General features: G+C 47.7%; 1 protein-coding gene across 2 annotated transcripts in view; it reads left to right on the plus strand.

Annotated features, from left to right (window-relative positions):
- Window positions 1-14,262, plus strand: part of PIK3CD (phosphatidylinositol-4,5-bisphosphate 3-kinase catalytic subunit delta) — a 54,462-nt gene that overhangs the window by 20,431 nt on the left and 19,769 nt on the right. The window contains exons 2-5 of one of the 2 annotated variants that reach the window (XM_050909328.1): window positions 10,599-10,672; window positions 11,042-11,205; window positions 12,706-12,934; window positions 13,346-13,575. In XM_050909328.1, coding sequence (XP_050765285.1) covers window positions 11,065-11,205; window positions 12,706-12,934; window positions 13,346-13,575 — 600 coding nt within the window. In that variant the 5' untranslated portion in view covers window positions 10,599-10,672; window positions 11,042-11,064. The remainder of the gene's footprint in view (window positions 1-10,598; window positions 10,673-11,041; window positions 11,206-12,705; window positions 12,935-13,345; window positions 13,576-14,262) is intronic. The other variant, XM_050909329.1, reaches the window with a different exon arrangement.

Consider the following 14,262-nt stretch of genomic DNA (forward strand, 5'->3'; position numbering starts at 1 on the left):
AAACTAATCTGTCAGAGTTTTACGAACAATTGTGGGTAAATTTATACCAGATTGGCATGGCGTGGAGACGGTCTTTTTGAACTGGCATGCCTAGTACGTGCCTAATATTGGATGCATTTGAAATAAGGCCATGTAGATGCCACTAGCCCTTCTTTCTTCAAACCTGTTAGCACTGTTTTGTTCTCAATAACACAGAGGAAAAACAACTAACTGACCTTTCCCTTCTGTTCTCCTTGGAGGTCTCGGCTCTTTAATCTAGCAGGTTGCAACTATTTTCTGACTTTCAGTTCCTTTTTCCCTTCCCTATGGTTTCTGCTGTCCAATTTCTCACAGGCCGTGTGGGCAAATGTCCTGTAAGTGTTCAGTACAGTCCTATATGTGAAACTTAGAGATGATGAATAGAAAAGCTGTTGAAAAGGAAAAAAAATAGCAGAACAGAAACCAGAATTCCTGTAAACAGTCTGTTAAAAATATCTTCAACACATGTCGGGGCCGATGATTTAAAATAGACAGTTTCTGAGCTTTAAAAGGTCACGTTAAGATGTGATAGTAGATTCAAATGGAGTTGAACGAATGTTTCAACAGTCACATTTTGTACTGATGGTGAGATATCTGTGTTGCCAACTAGTAATGTTCAGGGAAAAAAATGAGTCAGATTGCAAGAATAATGAGCTTCTATTGGATTATAACATGGAAAAAAGAAGAATTTATACCTTAATCACATGCCTCCAGCAGCAGAAGCTTTAGGAAAAATGGTGATTCTGGGAGTTGTAAAATTGCAGGACCAGTCAGGGCGACACACCAACGCTAACCGTGTCCTATACCAAGATTGTTTGTTTCCATGTGTGGGAGTGAAATAATTAAAAGCACGAATCCAGGTTCACAATCTCTTATTATTCGTGACCCAAAGTATGGTGGGCACTTCTCAAGTGCAAGAGGACATGTGTGAAAAGAGGGAGATTTTTCAGATGAGCAAATGGTCTTTGGGTCTCTAATTGCTGCTGAAAATTTAATGAGACAGGAGAGTGGTTGTCTTTGAACACTGGGAACATCTCTTATCCCCATCTGCTGCTTCTTTGGAAGCACTAATTTCCCATGACAAGTCAGAGGGATGCCCTGTGCAAAAGGGTGACGGCAGCCCCATGGGGTGTCGGAGAAGCAGCCGGCCCGTGAGGCACCTTGGGGCTCTGGTAGGATGGGCCCTTGCACAATGGTTTGGTGCCTGGGTGGGTTTCCCCTGCAGCCAATGGACCTGTACAACAGGCTGGGGGAGGAAAAAAAGTGGGTAGATAGCCTGCGTGTCCTTGGTATCCAGCATATAAAGGTGTGCTTGGTTCCCCGTTTGGCATTTCTTCTCATCCTCCAAATCACTTGACTCTCCTTTGGGATTTGGGGTCCTCCCCATCCTTATTGCACAAAAGTTTTCCAGATGAAGAAAGAACAGTTGCATGACTGAGGTTGTCAAAGGAGCCCTTTCCAGGGAAGGAGTGAATCCCAAACCATTTTAAATCTCCGATGTGAGTAGTTTTACACATACATATGGATTTAGGGCGTACATTTGACATTGTGTCCTATAGTTAGTCCTTCAACTCTGGTAGTAACGGAGCTACTGTCTGGTGTTACCAGCAGTGTGTCCCTGCTGCACGCACGATGTCAGCTGTGTCAGGATGGCGGCAGCCATGTAATGCTTTGGACATTTTCTGCGCTTGGCTGCCAGGATCGATTTCTCCTGCGGGTGTTGCATTGCCTGTTGTGCACCTTCTTGTGCACGAGGCTGCACAAACCAGCGCTGCACAGGTTACTGGTGTGCAGCTGGAGCGACCGGTTCACAACAAAAGGTGCCTGCTGTGCAGCGCTGGATTACTGGAGCACACTGCCACATCCCTGCTGCAGGGTTACTGCTGCGTGACGCGCAACTGCAGCTGTACGGTTCCTGGGGCCCCGCGCAGAATGGCTGGCGCAGGATCAGCGGTGCGCGATGCACAGCTGGCGCAGGCGTTCAGGTGCACGGCTACTTCCACACCGTGACCGGTGCCCAGTGCAGGGTAACTGGTGTGTGGGGCACAGCTACCGGCGTGCAGGGTGACAGATGGGCCGCGCGCACTTGCCGGTGCGTGGCCGCCGCCCCGGGTCACGGGTGGGCGGTGCGCTCTCGCCGGCGGGCGGCCCTTTGCAGACGGTGCCCGACGCCGGGGCGCGGGCGGCCCTTTGCAGACGGTGCCTGGGCGCGCCGGGCCGGGGCGGCGCCGCCCGCCCAGCCGGCAGCCGGGGCCGGGGCCGGGCCGCGCCGGGAGCGCGGGAGCCCGGCCGCCGCGGGCGAGCAGCGCAGGTGAGCGGCGGGCCGGGGCCGGGGGGACCTGGGGGGGGGGGGGGGGGAGCGGGGCCCGGCAGGAGCGGCCGCCTGTGTCGTCCCCCCGCCGCCGGGCCGGGGCCGCGGGCGCTGCGCACCCCCCTGCCGCGGCCCCGGGAGTCTCTGCCCGGGCGCGGCCGGGGTCCCCGCGGCTGGTGGGGTGCCTGTCCTCCGTGTCTCGCTCCTACGGGCGTCTCCGTGGCGTTTGCGGCAAATCCGAATTACTCCTCGGGCTCCTTTAACGAATTGTATTCTTCTTAAGAAAAAACACTTCTGGCTTGTGAAAATTGGGTATTTTAAGACTCGGTAATCTGCGAGTTAGACGTAGATGTCAGCTGCTTTGGGGTGAGCCCTTGAAGCCGTATCCCCCCCGCCGGCATAGATGTGCTGGCAGCAGCACTCCTCTCGGTTTCCAAGGCGGGCGGATGGCAGCGGTCTTTCTTTTTTGGCCAGGAGCTGGCCGATAACCACCCATGTCACCTGCTGACCGAGTCCGTGGGCTGCTGGAGGGGTCTTGTCCTGCTAGGGTGTCTGCCCGGCCTTTACCCGGAAGGTCTGGCACTTGGCACCTTGTCGCTGCAATTAAGAGTCAGCCAGAGATTTGTGCGTGCTTGGCAACATCTGGCCGTCTGCACCTTCTTTGACGTTGGGGTTGTGCTGCCTAGGTTAGTTGCTAACAGCGGTGTGTGTTTGTACTATAGGTTAGCTTTGGATTGTGTGTTTTGGCAGGGCACGAGGAAGTCTTTTAAGAGCTCTCCGAAGAGAGTCTCTTAACGCCTAAGCGTGGTGTGCTGTACGTGCTCGAGATGAGAACCTGAAAGTAAAGAAAGCTGAATGTAGTGGAGGAGGGTCATTAGAAATGTATGGTGTTTTTTTTGTTTTCATCAGCGAGATGCACTTGGGTTTCTGGTATTGTCCACTCATGGGAGCAGTTGAAAAAGACTCATTTCAGCAATCTCTTCAGCTAGAAGCTTTCATTTATCACAACTTCCCCCAACTCCCAGACTATGTCCGTGTTAGTAGTAATAGCAAGAGTGCGAAGTTCCCAAATCACTTTGCCAGCATTTAAGAATTGCAGCATCTTTCATGAGATATTCTTGTGCATATGAGAAAACTGAAACACGGAGGAGTTAGTTGTTTGAAGTCACGCATCAAACAATTGTCAGGGTTGGGAATGGAACTTTGCAAGTTGTCAGTTTTCAAGCTCTTGCTTTAACCACTAAATATACTATTTCCCACTAGATGCTTCCTCAGACAATACTGAAAGCATAGTTGATTGACTGTGAACTTGTCTAAAAGGCTGCTTGAAAGTTTCCACCAGAGCAAGGTTCTCAAGTCCTCCCGTTAGATGCTTTTCTTACTCCCTGGTGTTCCTCTGCCTTTCTCTACTGATACTGCTATACTTCCAGAATGAGGTATGGCTTTACATTTCTATTTCTCTTAAGTTGCTTTACCTGAGCTCCTCTTTCCCTGCCTCTGGCTATTACTTGTGGTTGGATCTAAGTTCCTGCTGAGCTTGAATGATGGTATATCACTCTGATGCTCTCTCTCTAGTTGCTCTGGAGCTGGGAGCCCCACAGAACTGCAGCCTGTTTTTATCACCACGTGTACATTCTGCTTTCCTATCTCTTTCCTTGTTGACAACCCCTTTCATCATCAGCTCTGCACACAAACAAGGTTAGCTCCAGTTCAGATTACATTAGTGTAGTTCTGTTTCCCATTACTTTTCTCTGTGTGCCTGTTTTATGGGAGTGTGCATGTATAAGGCAGGCATTGAGCGATAAAAATGCTCAAAGTAAAGGAGCCTTTATTTCATAAAGGGAAGGGCACAAGCCAAGGGATTCTTTGGGTCCAGTGGTTATTCAAAGCCTGATCCTTGTAGTCTCCACGTAGCTAGAACACTTCCTTGGAAGGTGGAAAAATCTGTAGTTCTCCGCTGACATCTTGATGCACGAAAGATGCTGATTTTGGTATGTAAATGCTGGTTTATATCAGGCCCTCTGCTAGGGAAGGGGATGCTCTGTAGTGTTTTAGAGGCCTGAAGAGTTAGGTGCGTGCATTTTCATCCTTTGCCCAGTTATCCTGGGCAGATTCCATTGTCCATCTACCTCAGTCTAATGGTTTGTGTAAGCAAAGTAGGGAGTAAAGGTGATTAATCAGGGGCTTAGATATCTCTAATAAAAGGCATTATCGAACCAATGTAACTGTGTGTCTACTATGTAGAGTTGGATGAACAACGAACTACTGTTGAAAGAATGAATAAATTGGTGCAGGGAATTGTGTGGCAGGATATGAGAGATCAATGTGCAAAACAAGCTGATAACATGCAAAAACCTTTATTTGATTTTTGTATTTGGTAGAGGTAGAAGTCTTATTTTGGTAAACTAAATAAAGGAGGTTAGAATATTCTAAACTAGGGTTTGAGGAAATGAACCCAGAAGATATAAAAGCATTGATTTTAGGGATTGTTCAGTACTTGCATGCTTCTCCACACCTTTTCAAGGGGTCCTAGTTTTTTCCTACCTAGTTCATGGGCCAGATCTTACAATTGCGTCTGTGTGTTGAAGGAGGAACCAGAGACAATTAGAGCTCTGGTGCAACTCAGGTCAATACTGAGGGTGCAACACTGTCACAGGAACTGAAAGAGAGCAATGATGGCCTAACAGCACAGTTGGGACACTGGTCTGTATTTTACAGAAAGCTTAGTGGAAGTTGTAAAGGAAACACTTTTGTTGACACAAGAGCAAAATCTATCCTATTAATGCCACCTCCAAAATGATGTTAGCAGGTGTTCAAGAAGGCAGCAAAGCCATTCTTCTGGCATAAAAGGCTGCTGCTAGCTGGATGTCCAGGCTCAGAGTCTTGGTGGCAGTCTGCAGGGGATGGCTGTGAGTTCTCAGTCCACCTTGCTCTGGATCCTGTGGGCTGGCTAGAGCATCAAGTCTGATCTGCTGCCTTGAAGGTCCCTGCTCAGTTGGGGTGAATGGGGCAGCACAAGACACGTGCACCTCTGCAGGCTGGCAGTCCCTGAGGCTGTGTTTCTAGCACCTCTCATCAGCATGTGTTCATTTTTAGATGAATAAAGAGCCAGGTTGTCAATACTTGTCAGCAGGCAGACCTGCAAAGGCCAATCTTACTATTAGCTTCTGTTGGTTGCATCCACATCATGGGACTGGAGCCTGAATCGGGATTTTTTACGTTATGCCTCAAGGGAAGCAGATACGGCATGTTTTTTCTGTGTGATTAAGTGGCTGGCACCTGGGTGTGAGTATCCAGCTAGCCCTGCAAGGGGGGAGTCCCCCTACAAAACTCCCACGTACAGTCACAGTTTGACATGCTTACCTGCTATGGGAGTTTTCCCAGTCTGTTCTCGGAGGGGAATTTGTGGGTTAATTTTACAGTCTGTCAGTGCTCAAATGACTTGCACACAGTGTACAGTGGACCTGTTCTACGCCGTGACCCCCACCAAAAAAGCAAGCCCAAGCTTAAAACGCTTTCAGAACGCTCACTGAAATGGATGTGGGCCTATGAAAGCTTAGGGTTGGTTCAGATCTGCTAAGTGTATTGATTGTGTGGTAAAGACATGTCAAGCACGTGTGTACATAAAAATTCCCGTGGTCTCCTCCCCCAGCTAAGTTGATGCCTGCAATGAAAGTGACTTCCTGCTGTCTCCCACACGACACGCATCACCTGTGAGCTCTGCGCCACTCATTTCTTATAAACTTGAAAGATATTTTTGTAGTCCTGGGGTTTAGTAATTTTGTAATCTGTTTGTGGGCGTTAGAGGTTCTGTGTCTGTCTAACGCTGCAGCCTCACAGAGGTTTGTGGAACGCTACTCCATGTGTGATCTTGCTAGCTTGCTGCTTTTTTTCTTTTTTCTTTTTTTTTTTTTTCCTCTCTCAATAGCAGTTGTATGTTGTAAACACCAGAGCTGTGGTTGATAAACTTCGGAAGAGGAGATTTGTGTTAGTGTGTTTTATGTTGACTGGTGGCTTGTTAAATACTGACTGGGTAATTTCAAATGTGTCTGTTACACTCTGCATAAATCTGCCTTTATGTGCAACTATGCGTTCCTCAGGGTGTGTGAACTCAAAACATATGCTACCTCCTGTTACTGATGTTGTGCCTATATTCATTATTTGGCATCCAGTAACATTGGGGTTTTATGTTCTGTCCTGGCAGGCTAGTGCATGGACTAGTCCTGTGTGCATATCAGCTCTGCTTTGGTCATCTCTCCTCTTTGGAAAAGATAATAAATTTATTACCTTCACACTAATTAATGCAAGGGGAAACCTTAAGGAGGGCAAAGCAGTCTGTAGCTTTCCTGCAGCATAATGAATTGAGGCAAAGATGGGAGAGGAAGTTGAGGACTTGCTTTCATCTGAAACCTGGAATTTTGTCTCATGATTATTTTCCTCCACCTCTTTTTCTGCCCAGTGATGAAGAGGTCTGGGCATTGTAAGATGGGTTCATTGTCCATATGACTCTTGGTAAGGAAGTGATTAGTACCAATGGATGCATCTTTCCTGATTGTTCCCCTAGGAAACGAGACTACATCTCTGTTACTGAGGGATTATGGAGCAATTGTCCACTACTAGGAGTTTTTGCTGCTTGTTGGGCTGGTCTGAACCAGAGGCAGGGGTCAATGTGGAATGGGTCCATTTGTATTTCATTCCTAGTTTCCTCAGAAAGTCTGTTTTGCACAGATTTTTACTTTCCCCTTCCAAAAATATTCCACAGAGCAGAAATACATGTGAAAAGGGGAGTACACTTGAATTCTCTGGGAATTGTGGGGAATAGCTTCGTGTTTGGACCCATGAAAATCTATTGCTGGGCGCGTGCTTGATGCTTTGGGACCTGCGCTGTGTGACAGCATGCGTTTCTCTTCCTCTTACATGCTCTGAGAAGTCCAAAGCGATACTGTGCTCTGCAGTGTGAGAGCTTGTTTATCTGCAGACTGAAAGAAGCAGCTGTGATGGCCCCACACAGACGGTAGTCACAGCCCATGCTGTACATCAGCCAGTTCACACACTGCTTGTCCCACTGCTGGGCTCTCCCATTGGGTTGTGGCTGGTCACTCCTCACATTTTCTTAGCAAGATCTGAGGTTCCCATCAAGTGTGCTTGCTTCTTTTGGGAAAAGAGCTTCCATTACTGCCTCCCTGTGGGACAGGAAGAGTGGTTCTTTCTTTAGGGCAGCTGGAGCCCTGCCCATCTCAGGAAACAACAGAATAACGTTTTGAGCAAACTGCATCTTGTTTTCATGTGCTCAACTATGCCAGCAGCACTGCCAACGAGACACTGCCCCTGCAACTCCTGCCTGTGCAGTACCCTTTACTGGAGTCAGTACGATTGTATGGCTTGTAGACAGCCTTTACAGCACATGATCTTGGTGTCCTGCCCAAGCAAGTACGTACCATGGGGCAGTTTTTAGGTCAGGCTTGTGTACAAGCAGGCCCAGAGGAAAATTGCTGCTTGAGATGAATGAGGAGCTATTTGAGGCCCTGTGGTTTCCTCAAATGTTCTGTGCATACTTCCAGTTCCGGGGCTACATGATGTTCACAGAGCAATATACTTGGCCCTCACGAGGGCCAGGTCTTTAGCTTGGGTGCACATGTTGTTATGACTTGTTTGGCCACCCAAACAGATCAGCTGGCCAGCCAGTCTTGAGGTATAGCTCTCTTGGATGGAGCGTATGTACGTGCCAGCTGTAGACCAAGAGCTTCGTGTGTTCTGGTTGCCTGTTCTGCTTCTTAGCCCCTGGGGTGCCAAGCGCCACGTGCATCCTGTCCTGCTAAACTGTCTGGCATTCTTGGAGTTGGAAGGCAGCAGTGTACCTGCCTTGCACTTAAAACAAGTATTTGAGGGTTGTGGGGAGATGTGGCTCGTGGAGGAGGAAGAAGTATTAGAGGAAGATGTAGGTGGGGGAATGTGGAAGTATTCTAGCAAGAAGGTGTTTTGGGTTCTATTGCAGTAGGAGTGAGGACTGGGGGCGTCTTATCATAGAAAGTGGGTGGCTACAGCCCGGTGTTGATAAGCAGGGGTCTTTGATAGCCTGTGTACCTGCTTGAGGTTGGTTCTGTGACTTTGCATCCCACTAAAACACAACATTCTATCTCACTCTTGCTTGCCCTAGCTTTGAGAGATATGCAAGTTGTGTAGTAAACTAATTTCTGTCAAGTGTGGGTTGATTAACTTGAACCTCAGGCTGCCAGACCTGCAGGTCAGAACCCTACCACAATATGGGATTTTTAACAATAATCTGTCTGTCCACCAGGATGAAAGTCTGAGATTATGCTGGGGCTTTTAAAAATTGACAGCTGCAATGAGGAATAATTTTTTTTGAAGACTGCTGCAGTGAAAGACAAAGAGTATATCTCAACCCCAGTAGCATAAACCCTGACAAAAAGGAGTGATGCTGCATTTGGCTATTCACAAATGGCAAAATGACCCAGAGGAAAGGGAATTGTAATTACTTTTACTTATGAGGTCAAGATAGTGCAAACAAGGTTACAGCCTGGAGAACTCTGTTCCCATTTCCCAAGGCAAAAGGGAAGATGAAAGTGGGGTGGTGCAGGAGCATTAATCTGTGCAGAGCTTGCTTCATGTAAAAACTGTCACACTGGATCATATCTAAGGTCCAACTAGTAGAGCGTTCTAAATTTAGCAATGGGAAGGGGAGAGGCTTGGTAAACGAAGTATTAGAGACAGTGCAAGTCCAGAGTTATTCTTCCTTTGGCATATCCACTCCAGGTTCTGTTGGAAAAATCCCTCTACATCAGGAGATAATCAGTGAGTTTGGAAAGACAAAGTATTGAGCAACTTGAACTTGATATTGTAGTGCTAATAGCTTAGATAGGTACTCCGTATCTGATGGGATGTGGTATCAGGTAGAAATCCTCAGCAGAAGGAAGCAGTTCAGCCATTGTTGTGTCTTTCGTCTCTGCTGGTTAGTAGAGTTGTGGTAGTTTGCTGCTTTTGTTACCATTGGGAAAGGCTGAGGTAGCAGATATTCTAGAAACTTGCTGGTTTTATTGTTAATGAGCAGAAGACAAGGCAATCTTGTTTTGCTTTACTCGTACTTGTAAACCTTGCCTCCTCCCCCTTTTACTTCCCTCCCTCTTAAGGCACATGGGTGGGTTTGTGGTCTCTGTATCCGGTCTCTGTGTGATACAGCATGTGCACTGAGGAAGCAGGACAGATAAAACATAGCTCATATTTCTGGGAATCCTTACCTCACTGCTGGTGGGGAAGTGTTGTGCTCCCAGGCACTGGCAGATAAGATGCTGGGCTTCTTGTCGTACTGAAGCATAGGGCTGGCTCACGAGAAACTGCCAGCAGGACTTCATGATTTGGGAGACCCAAATCTTCAGCAGCATGTTGCTCAGTTTCTTTCTAAGTTTGTGCACTGTCTGACAGCTGCAAGGCCGTATTTTAAGTTGTGAATGAACAAATTTTGTACTGGTTTCATGGGCTGAGGATAAGTGACGCTTAGAATTGCTGAGGGCACGTGCAGGGCTGAATTTAGAACCAGCAGAGAGTAAGACTGGCAGGAGGCTGAAGCCGTGGTTTCCACAGCAGCTACGAGCCATGGCTATGTGAGCACCCTGCAGGCTGTACTACTGGCATGTTTCTCTGCAGACCTGGTGGAAAAACTCTGATAAGTGAGAGGGAATTTAGGTGAGCTGGTTTCTCTGCTGAGGTGGTTGAAGAGAATTAGTTGGAGCCACTTGCATGTCTCTTGCTAGGAGTGAATGCTAACTCCAAGCTCTTCCTGCACACGGGGACACCACACTCTGCTGCCTGTCATCTGTGGAGGAAACTGGAGTTTTATACTGCTGTAGTATTTTGCTTGTGGGCAAATGGATGGAGCGTGAGGGTTTCTCTGACTCTGGTGTTACGTGTCTTTAAGAAAGAAAACGTAGTATGGGCTTCTGGTGAATGTTTTTTGTTTTAGCTGTTCATGTGTGCACTTATCCCGTGTTTGAAAACAACAGTTTGTACCTGATAGTGTTCAGATTCTTTTTCTCTTCTTTGCATTCTTTGGATGTACTGAGACTAAATTGTAGAGCCTTGCCAAGTGAAAGGATGTAGATGGAATTAACAAACCTATTTTGATTGCCTCAGCCTTAGATTTCATTTTTCCTGTACTTGTAGAGGGGGAATATACAGTGGATTATTATTTGTTTGTGTGTATAAAAATGCATGCGTACTCAGAACCAGCAACACCTCTTTCTCCCTCTTGCAGACTGGAACTGAGCTCTGGAAAAACAAAGTGGAGCTTGGAGCATGTGGCCTGAGGATTGCCTTACAAAGCCAGGGGTAGGGACTCATTGTTTCTGTTGGCTGCTTGGTTGTAGATGAGCTATCGGGACAAGTGCCTTCGCTCTCAAGTGAAGATAATTCTTTAATTTCTTTGTCAAATGCAGATGTAGATGTTAATCCCCATCTAGAAGAGATAAGAAAGGGTTGCATTGAGATAGAAGCAAATGCTATAGCAAGAACGCTTCTGTGGCTTAAAGGCACTGGACTGGAAATTTGACTAAGGTGCATGTTTTTCTGAGCCATGAGGATATGCTAACCTTCCTTTCTTCGGCTTCTTTTGCACATTAACTTTCTACAGAGCCCAGCACAGATCTGAGGAGATATTATGTAGTCAACAGCAACAGACTTTCTTCCCTTTTCTTTCAGGTGGTAGCTAAGAAGTGAGCAGGATGCCCCCAGGCATTTACTGCCCTATGGAATTCTGGTCCAAGGGGGAAAACCAAAACATCCAGGTGGACTTTCTGCTGCCCACAGGCATATACTTAAACCTCTCTGTGTCCTGCAATGCCAGCTTGGGCACCATCAAGCAGGTAACAGCCTTGTTCCACAGTCTTACCTGCAGTCTCCTGGAACGAGGAGTCTGTTCTTGGGGAGCACCTGGGGAAATGTGTTGGGTCTTAACTCGGTGCAAGTTGGGTTTCTTCTGCGTTGCTCTGAGGCAGTTCCTTGTGACTCAGTATGAGAGTCACTCCTTTGTGACAGCCTCTGCAATCCACTAAACCCTTGTCTAGCTGCTGAGACTGCCAGCAACAGGGTGCTGGTGGTGGTGCTAGTGGTGTTGGCCTCGGTTCTCTGGGTACTTGTCCAACCTTGGGATGAGAATTAGAGTAACTATGGAGTGAGGGCAGATTTGAGTTGGCCACATAGAGCTCGTGGATTGTGTGTTCAGTTACTGCTCACCTGAGCCAACCAGTCCCCACGCTGGATTTTTCATGATGAAAGCTCTTGTGTATGCATATGCAAGTAAGAGAAGTCACCCCCAAATAGTCAAATACAAATGCTGGACTGACTCAAAGTATTCAGGATGCCAGCCCAGCCTTCTCTTGCCTGACAGAAATTGAATACTGAAAATTGGGAACGGTATGATAGAGAGGATTTTTCTTAGTGCTTCACTTGAGGAATACAATCCTATAGTGAAACCACGTGTAAATGAAATGTAGCTGCTTCCTTATTTCCCTGGGCAGGAAGCGGCGTTAGGGGAGAGTGAAGGAAAACAGTGGAAAAGGTTTTCTCTGCAGCAGCAACCTGGCCTAGATGAGTCACAGATCACAAGGGACAGAAGCACAGTGCCAGATTATTCCAAGTTTTCTCATGCTGCAATTTTCAGGTTAAAAAACGCAAACCCAGAACCAACCAAAAAACCCCTAAGGAGAGCTGATTGGTTCCCGCTGTTAAGTTACAGGTCTGTGTGTTACAGCCGGTAGGCATGCTGGGTCAGACCAGAGGCCCGTCTGCTCCGGAGTTTTGTCTCCTGTAGCAGGTGCTTAGGATGAGAGTGAAGAAGCGGAATATGAAGAGTCATGTGGAAGTGCCATCCACTGGGAGCGAAGGATCTTTGGGAACTGGATAGTGTTGAGAAGACTTGAGAAAAGTTCTTGGCTCTTGTCACAGATTTCATGTTACTGGGGGCAAGTTACTTAACCCAATTTTGCTTCCAGTGGGGGTAATACCTCTATTTCACAAGGCTAGCAGTCAGCAGGTACTTACTGTGAGGTATTCAGGTGGGGGTTATTTAAATACTCAGGTTGAGGGATTTACTTTGCCTGAAACAAATGGCAAGCACGAAAAAAGGAAGTCAAAGGCGTTTGCAAATAAATCTACCCAGCAGTTCAGCACGAGTTGGAGCCACTAGACTTGGCTGAAAAGCAGCCTGTGATTGCAGGTCCAGGAATGCTGCGAGACGGTTTGGCTGTGCGTTGCCTTCGCTAAATGGCGTATCTCGGGAGAGTGAGGTTGTGGGGTGACAGTAAGAGGAAGATGAAGTTCTGGCAGTGCAGTGGTAGTTTCACCCTGCTGTTGGTCTGGCCCAGGTGGTGTGGAAGCATGCTCAGTATGAGCCACTGTACCATATGCTCAGTGATCCCGAGGCCTATGTCTTCACGTGCATCAACCAGACAGCAGAACAGCAAGAGTTGGAGGATGAGCAACGGCGGCTTTGTGACATCCAGCCCTTCCTACCGGTACTGCGGCTCGTGGCTCGAGAAGGAGACAGAGTCAAGAAGGTTATTAACTCCCAGATCAGCCTGCTCATTGGAAAAGGTCAGTTCCCCATCATTGGTCTCACCAGGAGTGTGGCAGGGGTGTTGGCTGTAGGTGAAACGTGCTTCTGTCCCAGACAGCCTCGCTACATATGGAATAGTGATGGAGTCCTGCTTATGCAGGTGATGACATTAGCAAGTTTGGTCTCTGGTGGATCTGGTAAGGGAACAGTGTGTGTGCAGACCCAAGAAGGGTGATCTTTCCTGCTGGCAGAGGGCTACAGTAATTGAGTCGGTGCAATTGTACGTAGTAAATAAGTGATTGCTAGTAGCCTGGCTGACTCTTCTCCTTTTGGCCAAATATTAAGCATGTGTTTAGGAAGACTGTTTCACAAACACTTGATTATCAAAGGCTCATTTCCCCCATTGGGTGCAGATGCTTATTTGCGTTTCTCTCTTACTCTCCACTTAGGTTTGCATGAGTTCGACTCTGTGCAGGATCCAGAGGTGAATGATTTCCGCACCAAAATGTGCCAGTTCTGTGAGGAGAGAGCAGCAAAGCGACAGCAGCTCAGCTGGGCAGCTTGGATGGAGTACAACTTTCCCTTGCAGCTGGAGCCCATGGCCAAAGGCCTTGGGACTGGCCCTCTACATACCCCCACCAAGAACATTTTTGTCAACGTCAAGTTTCAGTCTGGCGGGGTAAAGCACAAACTTTTCTGTGACAATGTTTAACTGGTTTGTGCTTTCCCTTTGGGAACCTTTGGGCATTTGGAGACAGAATAATGTGTGCGTGGACAGTGTTTCCATGTGTTCAGTGTTCATCTTCATTCTCCAGATTCCTTTGCCTGTGGAGATAGTTGGGAGGGAGACTGAGCCTCCAACCAAGGGAGCTGTTCCCCTTCCTGAACATGCATTGGGTGTACTGGTTAGCTGGTAGCTAAGGTTGCTGCATGTACATGCGGTGGAAAGCTTTTTGGTTTTGGGTAGGAGAGGAGCATAGAATCCATTACATGCCTTTCCTTTTGAAGCCCAAGAGTCTGCTCGGCTCATGCTGAGCGTACACTGCTTGCAGGCATCAGTCTGTGTTGCCCATGGGCCCCTGTTCTTGCCTGCTACCCTTGGTTAATGTTATTTTTGCATGTTGTGCCTGGGCATGAAGCAGGAGCCACCCCCATGGGCTAAGGGCCTTCCAGAGCAGTGTGTTTGAGCGTGGTGATCCTAGCCACCCTCTGCCTTGCTGGTGGAATGACAGTGGGAAGATTTTTAATGACTAGCAACCACATGAACTGGTGATTCTGCTTAAACTGGACTTGAAGTTCCTGATTTCCAGCCTTGCGCTTGTGCTGCTGAAACATGCTCCTGCCCAGTTTGGCAAACATCCCTACT

This window comes from Gymnogyps californianus, chromosome 21 (assembly GCF_018139145.2).
Source record: "Gymnogyps californianus isolate 813 chromosome 21, ASM1813914v2, whole genome shotgun sequence".
Classification (NCBI taxonomy): Eukaryota; Metazoa; Chordata; class Aves; order Accipitriformes; family Cathartidae; genus Gymnogyps; species Gymnogyps californianus.